The sequence below is a fragment of the Macaca mulatta genome, chromosome 4 (genome assembly GCF_049350105.2).
Source record: "Macaca mulatta isolate MMU2019108-1 chromosome 4, T2T-MMU8v2.0, whole genome shotgun sequence".
NCBI classification, from domain to species: domain Eukaryota; kingdom Metazoa; phylum Chordata; class Mammalia; order Primates; family Cercopithecidae; genus Macaca; species Macaca mulatta.
The window spans coordinates 155342590-155359162 of NC_133409.1; the positions used below are offsets into that span (position 1 = coordinate 155342590).

The 16573-nt window shown below is 37.2% G+C and overlaps 2 protein-coding genes across 2 annotated transcripts in view; both read right to left on the minus strand.

Moving 5' to 3' along the window:
- LOC100429458 (olfactory receptor 2B6-like) overlaps positions 1-16573 on the minus strand; it is a 77457-nt gene that overhangs the window by 12701 nt on the left and 48183 nt on the right.
- On the minus strand, positions 9867-11943 carry LOC705826 (putative olfactory receptor 2W6). Its single transcript, XM_001097434.4, has one exon. The coding sequence runs from the start codon at positions 11921-11923 to the stop codon at positions 10985-10987; it is 939 nt and encodes a 312-aa protein (XP_001097434.3). The 5' UTR covers positions 11924-11943; the 3' UTR covers positions 9867-10984.

The window sequence follows — 16573 nt, forward strand, 5'->3', positions numbered from 1 at the left end:
GAAGAAAGCTCATACATAGCTCATAGAGGGGTCAGCCCAATGTGTTCACAGGAGCTGAAAATGGATTGCTTTTACACTACAACACCACTCATGAGTGGTCCTAAAGACATTGGTGAGAAATCTTTCCAATGGGAAGAACTCTGGGAAGTGAACTAGGCCATCTATTTTTTGTGTGAAGAAAGAAGTGACCCAAGAAAGAATATAATGGGAGGTAAAAAATGACCTGGCTGATTAATTAAGGAGCAAGAATGGAAGATCTGAGACCACTTTTTCTGAAACAGGGTATGTAGATGGTTACATGGAAGTTAGTATAAGTGTGAAGAACTTTGCATTACACCTTAATGTCCACCAGGGACTATCCATTATGGAAGATGGACTCAACATCTGGATAGTTGCCTAAGCTAGTTGGCATCAGCCAACCTCTATCATTAACCATCCCAGTCCTGGCACAATGGAGTTGTAAATGCAGTAGTTCTGGTAAAAGAGATGGAGGCAATGTGTGGACCCAACATCTTTGGCTCCCTCTTATCAAAACTGATCTAGCAAATTGGTGACCAGATTGAAGATAAGTTTACCAGCTTAGACACTTTCCAAATCAGAAGAGGCAGCAATTTATTTTGAAAAGTATAGGCAAGAATATGCTGGGTATGAGCCTATCTTTCTTGCCTATAAGTCTTCAACCTTCTTTACTATCTGGTGGTTTATATTAGAGTGGCATGAGATTTCATATAACATTTTGTGAAGAATAATGCAGTGAAGAAGTATGGCAGTGGGTAAATGATTATGACTCCATTGGTTGTGTCATATATTACACCACACAGAAGCTGCTATCCTGAAAAAACAACGAATGTCTTTTTAATGGTAAGGCTAAAGTACCACTATGGAGGCAGAACTTTACTAGACTAGGAGGTGTGCTCCAGGATTCAGTTGACATTCTAAATCAAACACCCTTAGATGATACTTTGTATCTAGTATACAAAATACATGGGTCTGGGAACCAAGGAGTGGAAGCAGGAATGGCTGTACTTTTCATCACTGTCAGTGATCCACTTGAGGAATTTGTGCATCCCATCCCCACAGTTTTGGGGTTTGTGGGTTCAGAGGTCCTGGTTCCCAAAGGGAGAAAACTTCCACCAAAGACCAAGGCAAGAATCTAACTTATCAGGCTTCTCAGACTAAGGGACCAGCAGGTAAGAAGTGGAGTCATCACCTTAAGCAGGGACAATTTACCCTGATCATCAGGGAGAGCTAGAGCTACTGTTACGTGAGGAGACAGGAAGTGGTATCTTTGTCAACTCTAGGCAAATCCTTGCCCAATTTTCAGAGCAAACATACAAGTGAAGCAAGCCCAATTTTAAAAGGACGTAGTGACTAGAGTCAGGAATCAAGATTTGAGTCATTTCACCAGTTTAAGTTACCAGGGTCTGCTGAAGATGGGGGAGGTCTGGAATAGATAACAGAGAAAGGCTATGATAAACATCAGCCGTGGCCTCTAAACCAGCTGGAGTGATGGAAGTTGTAGATCATCTCACTAACTTTCACTAGTTTTCCTTAGGAAAAGAAGCTCCGTGGAATTTTAAAAGAGAATACGTATCTAAGAATACATATAACGAAATGGATCAAAACACAAAGAGTGGACTATGGTAGACACTGCAACATGCTAGCCAGTCCTTATTCAGAAATAAAAGACGTATTTCCTAGCTGTCAACTTTCTTTAGGGGTTGTCTTAGCTAAAGAAAACTGACCTGCCAGAGGTCATTCCTTCTTCCAGAAGCAGCCCACATACAATGACCGATCAAAATGGTGGCATAAAGTCACTCTTGCCTCAAATAGGGACAATTTTTAAGAGCCAGCCTAGTTTCAGAGTTCCCTATGGGATCTGCTGAGGTCTTCTTTGTGAATGCATTAAAGTTCAACTTTTCCCTCTGCCAAGCTTGTTTCTCTTTTCCAAGTGTTTTACAGAGTATCTCCTAATAAATTCCTGCACACCCACCTCTGTCTCAGAATCTTCTTGCCAGGAACCTAACCTGCACCAGTACAATTCAAGGTAAAAGCATATTTAGAAAAAAAACCCAAACCAAGAGAATTAATTGCCAGTTGAGAGATATGACAATAAATACTAAAATAAGTTTTTGAAAAGGAAGTAAAATTAACTCAAGTGAAAATGCTAAAAATACAAGAAGATATGGAGCAAAAGGAAAAGTAAACATATGGGTAACTGTAAATGAATGTTGATTGTGCAAAACATTAATAGTAATATCTTATAGGATTAAAAGGCATAAAGAGAATAACATAGAAGGCATGATGAGGCAAATGGTATTAAGGTTGTCTAAGATTTTAAAAAATAATAAATGTCATAAATTGTGTTAATCTATAATTGGTCCCAAATATGCACACACAAGATCCAGGGCAACCACTGAAAGAATGTTAAAGAATGTAAAACTAATTAGCTAGTATAGGGTAAAATGAAATTTAAAAATTGATAAATTCAAGAGAAAGAAAAAAGAGAGGGCCGGGCGCGGTGGCTCACGCCTGTAATCCCAGCACTTTGGGAGGCCGAGACGGGCGGATCACGAGGTCAGGAGATCAAGACCATCCTGGCTAACACGGTCAAACCCCGTCTCTACTAAAAAATACAAAAAACTAGCCGGGCGAGGTGGCGGGCGCCTATAGTCCCAGCTACTCGGGAGGCTGAGGCAGGAGAATGGCGTGAACCCGGGAGGCGGAGCTTGCAGTGAGCTGAGATCCGGCCACCGCACTCCAGCCTGGGTGACAGAGCGAGACTCCGTCTCAAAAAAAAAAGAAAAAAGAGAGAATGTAAAACAAGTGAATCAAATAGAAATAGTAACATAGTAACTATAAATCCAAATATATCAATGATTATATTGAATACAAATACAATAAATAAACTAAAAGTCTAAAATTATGAGACTGGAGGAAAAAAATCCAACCATAAGCTGCTTATAAAATAAGACTTAAATATAAGGACACAATATTTGAATGTAAAAGAATAGTAAAAAGCATATGTAAATGTGAATGAAAACAAAGCTTATGTTGCTCTATTATTATTTTTAAAAAGTACACGCTAAAGCAAGATGCACAGCTAAAGAAGAGCAATATTTTGGAATGGAAGAAGATTCAATTCACCAGGAAGAAATAACAATTTTAATTTCTGTATGTATCCAATAACAATTATTCAAAATATGTACAAGATAAATAGACAGTTAAAAAGAGATAGAAACAATTCCACAATCATATTGGGATACTTCAATATACCTTTCTAAATAGTACATAGGAAGAGCTGACCAAATTTCAATATGGGTATAAAACATTGTAGGGGAGGCAAAACTTACCTCTGTCCTCTCAGGCTCTCTGGCTAAGTCTGAGAATTAAATTGGTACAAGACAGATTAACAGTAGAAAAGCACACAGATTTTTTACATACACATGGGAGGCCTCATAGGAAAATGAAGACCCAAAGAAGTGGCACAACCCAAGTGCTTCTACACTACGTTGAAGAAAGACAATTTGTAGAAAAGTAACTAAAATAAATGGGGGAGAGCAAAGGAAGATATGAGTTACTTTAACAAGGTCTGTTTGTACAGAATTCTTTTGGACTCAACTTCCCATTTATGGTGATAAGAACATTTCTTTCCAATGGAAGTTTTATCTACTGATTTTAGGAAGAAAAAGAAAGGTCAGAGTGCCTTTCTTGTACCTACTGTTTTTCATGTGCCTTTAGCTCAAAACAATCCTTATGCCGAAGTGGCATATTTTGGCATCTGATAGAATATTCTGCCACTCATCAAGACAGAAAATATAAAAGAAAAGCCATATGGCCATCTTAGTAGATGAAGGAAGAGTGTCTGACAAAATGCAACATCCATTTTGATAGTAGTCTAATAGAAGAGAACTTCCTCAAATTGCTGAAGAGCATCTATGAAAAATGTATAACTAACAGCACACTTACTGAGGAAAAACGGAATGCTTTTCTCCTAAGATAAGAAGCATGGCATGGATGTCCACTCTTATCTCTTCTATTGAACTTTGTTCTGGAAGTTATAGCCAGTGCATTAAGGCAAAGCAAAGAAAAGGCATCTAGATTGGAAAAGAAGATGTAAAGTAGCTTTACTCACAGATGACATGATTGCCTGTGTAAAAAACTTGATTGAGTATACAGTAAAGCTTCTGGAACTAAGTGAATTCAGCAAGTTTGCAATATACAAGATAAATACTCAAATATTCAATTGCATTTCTATCTAGTAGCAACAGATAAATAGAAATTAAAACTAAAAATACTTTTTATGCTAGTATCAAAAATATGTAATTTTTAAGAATAAACCTGATACTCCATCATCATTCTCACTGAACCATTTTTTCCATACCCTCTTTCTACTTGTCTCTTCAGAAATAAATTTCTTCATTTTTGCTTATCTTTTTATTTTTTCTTATGAGCATACATCCATGTATTTTTTTAATGTCCTCTGCTTTCTTTCATCAAAAGTCACATGCTATAGATACTTTTTTTGTACTTTGCTTTTTACACCTAACAGTATGTCCTGGAAATTACTGCATATTGGTTCCTAAAGATGTTCCTTGTTCCATAATAGTTTATTGTATAACTATATCATTGTTTATATGATCACTCCTATGTAGAGGCATTTATGTTGTTTTCAATATTCTTAATTTATAAGAAATGCTGCACAAATAACTTTGTACATATGTGTTGTTGTACTGAAGGAGATGTATCTTCAGGGTAAGTTCTTAGACATGGGATTGTTGGGTAGAAAGATAAGAGCATGTGTGATTTTGTTAGATATTCCCAAATTTTCCTCCAGAAGGGTTGAACTCATTTGCATTCCCAACAGCAATGTACACTAGGAGAATTCTGGCTCCTGTCTAGAAATCTATGTGCGATGTTTCAAGTCTGGTCACAGGCAATTACAAAGATTTTACCTGGCAGAATCCCTAGGGGAAAACTGCCTCCTCACACCAGACTGGATGTACAGCCAATGTATGGCAATCCTAGGAGAGCTGCAGCCAAGAACTCGGGCCCCCCACTGGCTTGCTGTGCTCTTTGGTGTCTTGGCATTCCTAGCCCAGGCATTTCCTTTTAGAGGCCTCTTTATCTGGGGTCTTTTGCCAACATCTTCCTCAGGTGCCTCTGCCAATACCTCCATACCGGAAGAAGGGGATGGTAAACTTAAAGGCACTTTTATTCACTTTTACTCAATATTAACTACTTTTCTACTTGCAGCCTTTCTTCCTGTCCCTCCCTTCAACCACTGGGTCCATAAAACTGTCACTGAAAAAGGGGACTTGTCGCAGACTCCAAGAGCAGGTACTTGGATCTTGCATGGGAAAGAACTCAGGGCAAGTCACAGAGTATAGTGAAGTTAAGATGACCTATTAGAGACTTCAGTTACAAAGCAGAGCATCCTCAGAAAGCAAGAGGAGGAACACACCACCTTAAACATACTGCTTGCTTATATAGGGTGTTAAGAATAGAGTGTTTATTAAAAGTCTAGGATCAGCTTCTGACAGGCTACTAGTATTGTTATTTTCCTATGTTACTATTGATTTCAGTAAGAATTTATGAGTATTCTTTTATTTTTTAAAGCAAAATCTATCCTTAAACTAAGAATGCTTTTCATTCTTAAAGTATTGGGACATTTCAATAAGTTCTGGGTCTTTAGTTAGTTAACATCATTAACTCAGTCCCTCAACCATAAACATCTTGTAACCAAGAGTGTCCAACTCCCTGGGAAGGCAACCCAGCAGGTTTGGCTTTATCCAGCCTTTATTCAAGATGGAGTCACTCTGGTTAGGAAGCCTCTGACAGAACTGCAGGAGCCTTTTGTTTGGGACTTTCAGCATTTGAGAAGATTCCCCAGATTTGTGCTAGTTCACAGGGTATAATGGAAGTGTGGGGAGCACTTACTCCAGTTTAGCTGCTTTACAATATTATCAGAGTAAGTGATTAAAGGCATTTACTTTAATGGATTTAAAGGATTGCTCCTTTCATTTTGGCTGTTGTTTTAATTGACTTCTCCCACAACTGGCAGCTCAGCTCAGCTCTTGCTGGCCATTGAAACTCCTGCTTCCACGGAGCTTCACTAAAAGAACATGCCAATATTTTTAATGCCAATCTAATAAGTGAGAAATAGTATCTCAATATTGTTTTAATTTGTGCTTGTCTAATTATATGTGCATTTAAATTTTTTATATGTTGAGAATAATTTTTGTCTGGTTTGTTGATTGCTTCATTTCTCCATTTTTCTATTTGATATTTGGCTCTTCCTCCTTCAATGGTTCTTTATATATTAGAGATATTAGCCCTTTGTGCTATACATTGTGAATAGTTTCTACTACTTTTGTCGGTTGCATTTTGACTTTGTTTACAATATTTTTGCCATAATTTTTTTTAATATGTAGACAAATTAGTCAATCATCAAGAGGAATTCATCCATTTCCTTTTGATACTTTTATGTTTTCAATTTTATCTAGATCCTCAATTCCTTTGGAGTTTATTCTTGTAGTGGGTGTAAGGAAAGGATCTCATGTTTTTTAATAATGATCTACATGATCCTGCACGAATAAAAATAATTCCATTTTTACCTAGTTATTTCAAATGTCATCTTTGTAATATACTGAATTACCATATATATTTGGGTCTAATTCTGGACTTTTTATTCTATTTCACTGGCATAGTTATGCACTAGTACCATGTTATTTTAACTATAGAGTTTTATGATAATGTTTGGAAGGGCCAGTGCTCCTTCATGGTTTTTACTTTTCAGTGTTTTCTTAGCTATTCTTTCATTTTTTTGTTTTTCCATCTGAACTTATTATCAACTTGTTTCAGGCTAATACTGTTCTAACAGTCTTTATCTCTACCATGTTTTATATATTGCGACAACACTATAAACATGTGCATTGTGCTTACAACATGCCAGGAACCATTCTAAATGCTTTCATGTATTAACTCATTTAAACATCAAAATAGCCCCTGGAGAATGGCAGTATTATTATTCACATTTTTAAGCGAAGAAACTGAAGAATGGAGAAGTTAAATCTAAAGTAGAGATGAAATTCCAATTATGCAAGGAAGCCCATGTTCTCAAACACTTGACCCTTCTCTCTGTGGATCTATATAACCTCAAAGCTAACTTTATCTTTGACATATGTGTATCAGATTTGGGGGAAGAAAGAGTGGCTTGCAGCAGCATGATATTCCTGAGACTCTGTATGCCTGACTTCAGGTGAGAACTCTCTGAGTGTTGATAGGCTGCAGCTGCATGCAATACCACACGAAAGGGTCAGGGAGAGACCAGAAGGTAACTGGAAGGTAACTGAAAAACCCAGAAGAAAAACTTAAGATATTGACTTCTGATACCAGGCCTGACTGCTTATTATTGGATGGGGTATATTATGATGATAGGAGTGGAATTAACTAGGAGGAGCTTATGAAAGCACATCATGTGAAGGAGGCTTTACAAATCTTTCTCCTAGGAATTGCATATACATGATTCCCATTTAAGGCATGAAACTTCTAATCTCACTTGACCTACTAGTCACATGTTAGACAGTTGATCACTCCTTCCTTCTGGAAACGCTTTCTGCTCTTTCAGGATACACCTGGTCTTAATCTTCCTCCTGCTCACTCAATCCCTTTCTCTGGTTCTTCCTCATTTTCCTGAGATAAAAAATATTGTGCTTGCGACTTTCTCTGCTGGGATCACTCTCCCACAGATGTGTTTTCTTTGCTTTCTTATCTCCATCAGATCTTTGCTTGAACATACTTTCTAAGGTCTTCCCTGACTTCCTCCATTTGAAATTGCAGCCCTTCCATAATTCCTCCCACCTTTCCCTGTTACACTTATCGTCATAACACTTACAAAGATATTAACTATCACGTTTCTTTTATTTGTCAGTTTTCTTTCTTCTCCACTAGAATATAAGCTAAATGCTATGATGATTTTGTGGGTGTGTATTTTTGTTTATTTTGTTCCAGTACCTAGAACAAAGCCTGGTGCATAGTAGGTGCTTAATACATATTTACTGAATGGATAAATAAGGAAGAAAACCTTGAAAATAGACAACATATAAAATAGATGAAAGTTGTCTTCATGGCTGTTGTATTACCCACCAAGACAACAAGATGGAAAGTGATGTGCTAATCTGATTAATAGGCACTCATTGAGCTGTCCTCTTATAGATCATAATTCAAAATCACAGTGAGTAGAAAAACATGCACAGAGGCATATATGTAATATTTATTTCTCCTGGAGTTAGTTTCAGCATCATGGCTAAGAGATATGCAATTGTGCACAGTGGGTTGGATCCTGATGCTCTTTTATCTAAACCTCCATCTGCTCTGTCTGTGTAAAAGACCAGACTGTAAGAATGAGTCATAGATTAGCAAAAGGAAGAATCTGTAGAGGATAAAATGTTTCTGATTTTTTTAAAATTATGGGCAGTATTATGTGATTCCCATGAACGATTCCCAAGGCAGAACTATTAGAATATATTTGATTCAACTCACTTTATGCCTAAGTAAGCTATGTCAACTTTATAAACTATCCTACAAAATAAATAAAAGGTGATGCTGGGCCATGTTAATGTTTTTAAGGACATAACCAATGTTATTAAGGACATTTTTGCCTTGAGATCTGACACTGATTATTCCCTAAAACCTATAATAATGATTCTAAGTTTTTTAGAAGAGAGTGTAATTAACATAAAGCTTATGGAGAAAAAATAAAGTTTTGAAGAAAATTAGTCGGAAATTCCACAGGGTGCTTCCAAAATCAATGTATCTATAGAGATTTATACTCTGTTTTTTTAATCTTCTGTCTTACCTATGAATTCTAAAGTAATGCATGTCTAAACAGTATGGAGATTATAAAAAATTAATATAATCATTGTTTTTAGAGAATGATTCTAAAAGGACTTTTATTTATTTAGAAATGTATAGTATATACATGCTAGTAAGACACATATCATAAGTTGTTTTCTAGTAGAAGAGATGGAAAATGCTAAGCTGTGGGTCTCAATTCTGTTGGCTGAATTGATCCCTTTAATAAACATCATCATGGACAAATATCATATTTTACTCAGTGTAATTAATGTAGGAAAAATCAAATATATTCTAATTTTTCTGCCTTCTTATGGAAATAACTGAATATCTTCTACAATCAAAACCAAACCAAAACCCCATTCTCATAAACCCTAACTAATCAAAATATAATATAATATAATCCACCTGGATAAAATACAAGAGTTAGAGCTCAAAAAGTGGCAAATACGCACATTGTATCTGACAATTATATGTTTTGAGGAAAATACATTAACTATGTGGTATATTTTCTAAGGCTTCTAGATTAACCTGACCTTTCTTAAAATTTTTGAGGGAGCTTAACTGAGAAATTGCTAAACCCATTTTGTATCCAGTTCCTAATGATGCTGCTGGCAATACTCCCAAATTTTGGAATCCCTTATTCATTTGCAGAAATTTTAACATAATAGATGTTTTCCAAAGTTTTGAGATGAGATTGATTCAAATGATATGTCAGATCTGAAGAAACACACTTACCTTTAAGGTGGACATCCATTCATTTGACATAAACCATTCAAATCAATTTCCCTGATGACTGTTGAGGTACTGCTATCATTAAGGTAAATGTGAAGAAATCAACACTTGGGGAATACCCAATCATTAAGATTCTAACAGCCCCCTAGAATTGATCTCATTTCTCTCTGCCTCTATTCAAGGTTATCCTGACAACATATGAGAAAAGCAGAGATTGAATAATCTTCAAACATTTTAATCAAGAAGACTCCTTAGCTTTCTTTTGCCATTAACAAGTAATAACAAGGATCGAGTAGTAACAAGAAATTCTTCCTTCTATATAAAGCAAACACCTCATGGTCTTGCTTTATCTCCTTTCTTCTTGATTCTCTATCACCTCAGAAAATCAAACATAAATGTCATTAAACTCAATTATATAAATAATTCAACATGTGCGGAATCCATGGTTGGTTATGGTGTTGGAGATACTAAAGCTAGATAATTAAACAATTTATTTTGGCTCTCATTCAAGCATTTGGCACTATAAAAGCACATTTGAACTTTCTAGAAAAAAATAAGTACTTCTTCAGCACGACTTCGAAGATCTTTCTTTTCATATACTGTTGAGGACCTACTAAGTCCTTCTAAGATATTTCTTTTCATATATTGTTGAGGACCTATTAAATAACTGTAACAGAAACTGGTATGAGAACAAAAATGGCTGGTGTCTATATTCATGGCCAGTATTTTGGAGGCTTCTGGTGATGATGCTTGATTTAGAAGGACTTGAAAGGAATACAAGTGATTGTCAACTCAGGAGGAATATTACATGTTTTACATGTTTTCCTTCTTTTCTCTTTCTTTTTTTCCTTCCTTTCTCTTTCTTTTTCTTTCTTTCTCTTTCTTTTTTTTTCTTTCTCTTTCTTTTTCCTTCTTTCTTCCTCTTTCTTTCTCTCTTTCTTTCCCCTCTCTCTCTCTCTTTCTTTCTGACAGGGTCTTGCTCTGTCACCCAGACTGAGTGCAGTGGCACAAACATGGTCACTGTAGCCTCAAATTCCCAGGCTCAAGTGATCCTCCCACCTCAGCCTCCTGAGTAGCTGGGACTGTAGGCATGCACCACCATGACTGGCTAACTTTTTATATTTTTCATAGAGATGGGGGTCTCACTATGTTGCTCAGGCTAGTCTCAAACTCCTGGACTCAAGCAATACTCCCACCTCCCAAAATGCTGGGATTACAGGTGTGAGCCGCTGCTCCCAGTCCCTACTTTCTTGACCTACCTAACCATTGAATTCCCCCATCTCATTAAATGCCTCTTCATTCTGCAATGCCAAAACATTCCTATATTTGCTAGGTCTAACAACATGTATAGAAGATGGGTCAAAAGACAATCCCAAAATTTAATCACCCCTTACTATATTTCTGCACTCCCCTTCCCTAGCACCTTCTTCATGGCCTCTTGAACGTCTTTGTTTCTCAGTGTATAGATCAGGGGGTTAACACTGGGAGTGACAATTGTGTAGAAAAGGGTAAGAAACTTGCCCTGGTCCTGGGAATAAGTATTTGCTGGCTGGAGGTACATGTATATGATTGTACCATAGAAGAGAGAGACAACAATTAGATGGGAGCTGCAAGTGTTGAAGGCTTTCTTTTGCCCAGCAGCTGACTTGATTCTGAGTATTGTTCCTGCAATGTAACCATAAGAAATGAGAATGAGGATGAGTGGTGCCAGGATGATAAAGATTGCCAGGGCAAAAGCCAGTGCCTCAAGCATCGTGGTGTCTACACAGGCCATACCAATTAGTGCTGGCATCTCACAGAGAAAGTGGTCCACCCGTCTGTGCCCACAGCGGGGTAGCATCAATGTCTGGGGTGCCATTATGAGAGAATTGCCAAAGCCACTCAGCCATGCCACTGAAGTCAGGTGTCCACAGAGACTTGGGTGCATGATGACAGCGTAGTGCAGGGGTTTGCAGACTGCAGCATAGCGGTCATATGCCATGACAGCCAGGAGGACACACTCCACCCCTCCCAGGGCCAAGACAAAGTACAACTGGATGGCACAACCCACATAGCTGATGGTCTTATCTGGACCCCAAAGGTTGTAGAGCATCTGAGGGATGGAGCCTGTGGTGAAACACATGTCCAGGAATGAGAGGTTTGCCAAAAAGAAATACATCGGTGTGTGCAGCCGGGAATCCAGAGCTGAAAGCAAGATGATGGTCATGTTGCCAAGAAGAGTCAGCAGATAAAAGATGAGGACAACCACAAAGAGGATCAGCTCTAAGTGGGGACGGTCAGAGAAGCCCACCAGGATGAAGCCTTCAAAAGAACTTGTATTATCCTTTTCCATCACCTGTGGCTACATATTACCTGTTGAGAGAAAGATGAGTGCCTGTGAATAGCAGAGATATAGCCCTTCAGAAGTGAATGATTGGTAAAATAGTAGAATGGCAACTTCCTTAGATATGTGGGATGCTTGACCCAAAATTTTAATAGGTATGGATTAAATCATTATTTGGTCTGAGGAGCAGAGCATTTGGGAGAGTTCCTTTTTTTTTTGCTCCTGGCTGTGATGATTTACCAACATTTTGCATCACTGTTTTTCAATTGGGCAGGATGTAAAAAATTACTTTCAAAAGCTAAGGGAATTAACACTCAAAATGTTCCACCTTTTTTAAAAATGGAGAAGTAGTAAATGTTTCTAGCCGTACGTGACCCTTGGATAGACAAAGTGGATTGGGCCGGGCATGGTGGTGGTTTACGCCTGTAATCCTAGCACTTTGGGAGGCCAAGGCGGGTGGATTAACTTGAGGTCAGGAGTTCAAAACCAGCCTGGCCAACATGGTAAAACCCTACATCTACTAACAGTACCAAAAAAAAATAAATAAATAAAAAAAACCTGGGTGTGGTGGCTGGCGCTTGTAATCCCAGCTACTTGGGAGGCTGAGGCAGGGGAATTGCTTGAACCTGGGAGGTGGAGGTTGCAGGGAGGTGAGATCACACCACTACACTCCAGCCTAGGTAACAGAGCCAGACACCATCTCAAAAAAAGAAATAAATAAATAGTGGTTTGTGTCTCTGGATCAGAGAACCAGACTTGCTATTAGGTGAAATCTCATTCTAAATACTGTCTCATAAATACTGGAAAACCTAGAGTCATATCTAAACTCAACAAGGTGCAAGCGATCAAGCAAAATTTTAGGAAGAAGATACTTCATTATTATTTATATCTACATCTCTGATCCTATTTATTTTATTTACTGGGCATGACTCTGACATAGATGTGTCAGACAAGACAGCAATGAAAAGCTTACATCGTCACCTCAATATCCTCAGCCTATCCAAAGCCTCTGTGATCAATTGTTTTACACCGCTGAGATGTATTTAAACCCTGCAATTGAGTGACTTTTCTGATGTTGGGAATGCTTTTCCACACAGATAGAAAGACAGAAATAAGGCAATCCCCAAACTCAATTCCAATGGAACTAGTATTCCACATTTTATTCTCCCGAAGAATCCACTTCTAAGAAGCCGAATCGAATATTGTATTTAGTTGATTCTTATGATCTCATAGAATGAAAAGATTTCATTCCTTACATTTTTAATCACTTGGTGGTGATTTTATGTCTTAAGGTGAATGCACTATATAATATTAATTAACTAAAGGCAGAGTCCCACTTACTAATATTTTTGAATACTTTTCTAACTAAGCAGTTAGTAAAAAGCAATAGTATTGTGACTGTTAAAAGGGAATCTTTTGTATCTCTCAGGTACATAGAGGCACAAAACAGGGTACAAACCCACTGTTATAAGAATGCTTTGCCATAATTAAATCATGTTATGACATGTGTTCCCAGCAACAGCTTTAAGATTTTATACATTAAACTTTGACACTTAATTTAAGTCGCCATAATCTTTGCAGAAACATACACTCACACACAAACGTTGACATTGGAAATTAAAGGATTGTCAAAATCATCAGTCCAGAGGCTGCAACAAGTTTCTACAGTAGTGAAGGGTGGATGTGATAATATCTAGCTGGATAAAATGGGAATTTTAAAAGATGATGTTATATAATGGTTAAAGAAGAACATATAGGTACCTACAAAAGAACTGGAAAGGTCGATACCAAACTGATGATACTGGATGCCTCTGGAGAGAAAATTGGATTAAGGACTGGGACTTTCTCTTTATCTAAAATGTCTTATTTCTTTAAAAATATCTGGAAGAAAATATGGCCATAAAGGAATAGCTATTAATTCTGAATGGTAGAGTATACATGTTTTCTTCTATTAGTCTTTGTAAATTTCTGTGTTTTAGATATCTCAAAATGTTTTAGAAATATAAATTACAAGTTATTTAAATATTAATGTAACCGATATGTACCTCTTATGAGCTAAGGCACTAATGTTAACTGTGTGATAGAGTTTACCTCACTTCATTCTCAAAGAAGTCCCAGGAGGTCAGCAGTTTTATTTGTCAACATCAAGCTATTGAGAGTGATGAAATAACCTGCTCCAGATCACAGGAATGGGTCATGGAGCCGACTAGATCCCCTGTGATATCACTCCAAAGATCACTTCATCAATCACAATTCTCACTGTAGAGTTGAGCAGCTCAGTAATTATACTAAATCTGCACATAAAGAGAGAAAATAAGTTGTAAAATTTGACTAAAACTCATGTCCTTTGACTTGTTGCACAAAGTTCAATATAAAAAGACTTATTGGTTATAAATTGAATAAGGTAGGTAGGTAACTGTCTTGGTATTACTGGCAAAGATGTAGAGAAACAAATCACATTTTTATTCGGAAAATGAGAAATACAGTTAAAATTTGCCTGCTAGGATGGGTTAACACCAAGTTCACTGGGCACAGAAACTCTGCTGCCAAAATAAGCCTAGGCCTGGCATCATCTGTATTTACGGGAAGAAAGTGCAAGGCGACTGTGATTGGCAGTGACGGTCTCATTCCATAGTTATCATAATCAGCATTTTCCCTATGAATGTTTATCAGCCATAAAGTGGAATATAATAAACCCAAGTTGTTTTATTATTTTTCTTCTTTTTCAAATCAACCAGGGATTATTCAACTAGGATTATCTTCATAAATTTTTCATTTTGATTCAAAGTGGTTAAGCCATCTGTTCACTGCCTTTCTCCTTATATGATCATATCAATTCAGTTATTACTCTTCCTTATCGAACCTTCCCTTTGTGAGAATTGCATTCCTGTGTTTATGGACTTTAAATAACTAATGCATAATTTCTTTGTGTGCCAAGAATATTATTTTAAATGATATGTGTATGTCTATCCTTATTTGAATTCAATAGAATGGCTTCTAAATACAGTGACATGACAATTTTCTCACAAGAGCCATACACATTAACTATTTAATTATAGTGAAGCAGCTCATCAGTTCTGGCATTTAAATGTGTTACTATTGTTTTGGAAAACAAGACAAACTTGTTTTCTTGAGTGACTTCTGTAACCATGACCAGGTAATATAAATTTCACAATATTTTTAAAAAATTGAACCAAATAATACTCCAACACCAACTATTAGCTAATTAGCTTATAAAGAACCAGAATGGGGATTTACTGCTTAGTTAGTTTGGAGGAATGGATTATCAGGTCCCAGGGTTAAGAAACATGTGGGCACACTTCATAGCTAGATAGGCTGCTCGTTCTGTGCCAAATGGAAAATGAGGTAAATTCAAAGTCATAAGAAACCTAGAAGAACATTTTGTTTCTTTCATTGACTCTCCATGTTGGAGTTCAAAGTCCCAGTATCAATACTTACCACTCACAATTACTGAGAGCTCATTATTCAACATACTCTCATGCAATGCAGAACTACAGTTCATAATTTTATTCTTAAGATTTTCCAATACATTAAGTTCTACTCTCTAAATTAAGTTTTTGGTAATAACTCCACTAATAAACTCAAAGATCTCTCTCTAGCTTCCTCCTAACATTAATGGTATTATACCACAATCTTTAAAGTTTGACCAAATCTATGTAAATAAAGTGCATAGACAGACTGTGAGGTATTGGCATAATACATTTAATTGTCCATGATTTTGGCCACAGCCTAAGGTTCTAGGGAAACCAGATCCTCAGGTAGTTTAGAGGCCTAGGTCACATTTCTTACTACACCATTAACTTACCAAATTTGACTGCAACCTCAGAAAAGCCATGTCTGTGTTGCTTCTCTTTTTGGGACTTCACTTGGAAGTCCAAATGGGATGACCAGAGTGAAGACAAGGAGAGGAGAAAGATGACATTTAGGAAATCCAAAAGAATGGGAAAAAAACAAAGGGGCAACAGTACCTAGCAGAGCTAAATCTGAGTGAATGAAGAGAGAATGTTGATGAGCACACAATAGTTACATCACCCGAGGTACAGCTATGAGGTACATCCACATACTCCACCACCCAGCCCCAGATAAGGAGCCAGATAAGAAGCAGCATGAGGGAAGTTGGGGGTTCTCTGATGTACACCCAGCACAGGAAACACTTAAAGATTCAAGTCTGAAAAGGAAACTCTCCTTATAGGGTTCGGAGTTGATATGGGATTGGATACTTCCTTTTCTGATCACTCTATGGAGTAAAACCTGCTTTTCAAAAACTCCTGTCACTAATTATCCCTAACAAGGTTTGGGGGACAGTATGGCCTCAGAGGAAATATCGCTCTTCCCAGCACACACAGACACACACATAGGCATGCACACACACAATGCAGATTCACCCAAGAGAGAGACAAGAGACAGCACCAAATCTTCAAGAGTCTATTTTCGTCATCAAGACCAGTACATAGTAATAAGCATTAAGGTACCAAAAGTGGCCACCTTATACTTAGTTCAGAGCAGAACCTAGAGTCATGGAAAAGATGTACCAGGATATATGTGTGCTTTGGTTTCTTTTTGTGTTTCCTATCCTCTACCACTTGCTTAGTATATGCAGTGCAAAGAAGTGCTATTATTAAAGTGCTTTCACCATTT

Excerpts from the sequence above, each read along its gene's own strand:
- LOC705826 (XM_001097434.4), bottom strand. The coding sequence starts at position 11,923 with ATGGAAAAGGATAATACAAGTTCTTTTGAAGGCTTCATCCTGGTGGGC.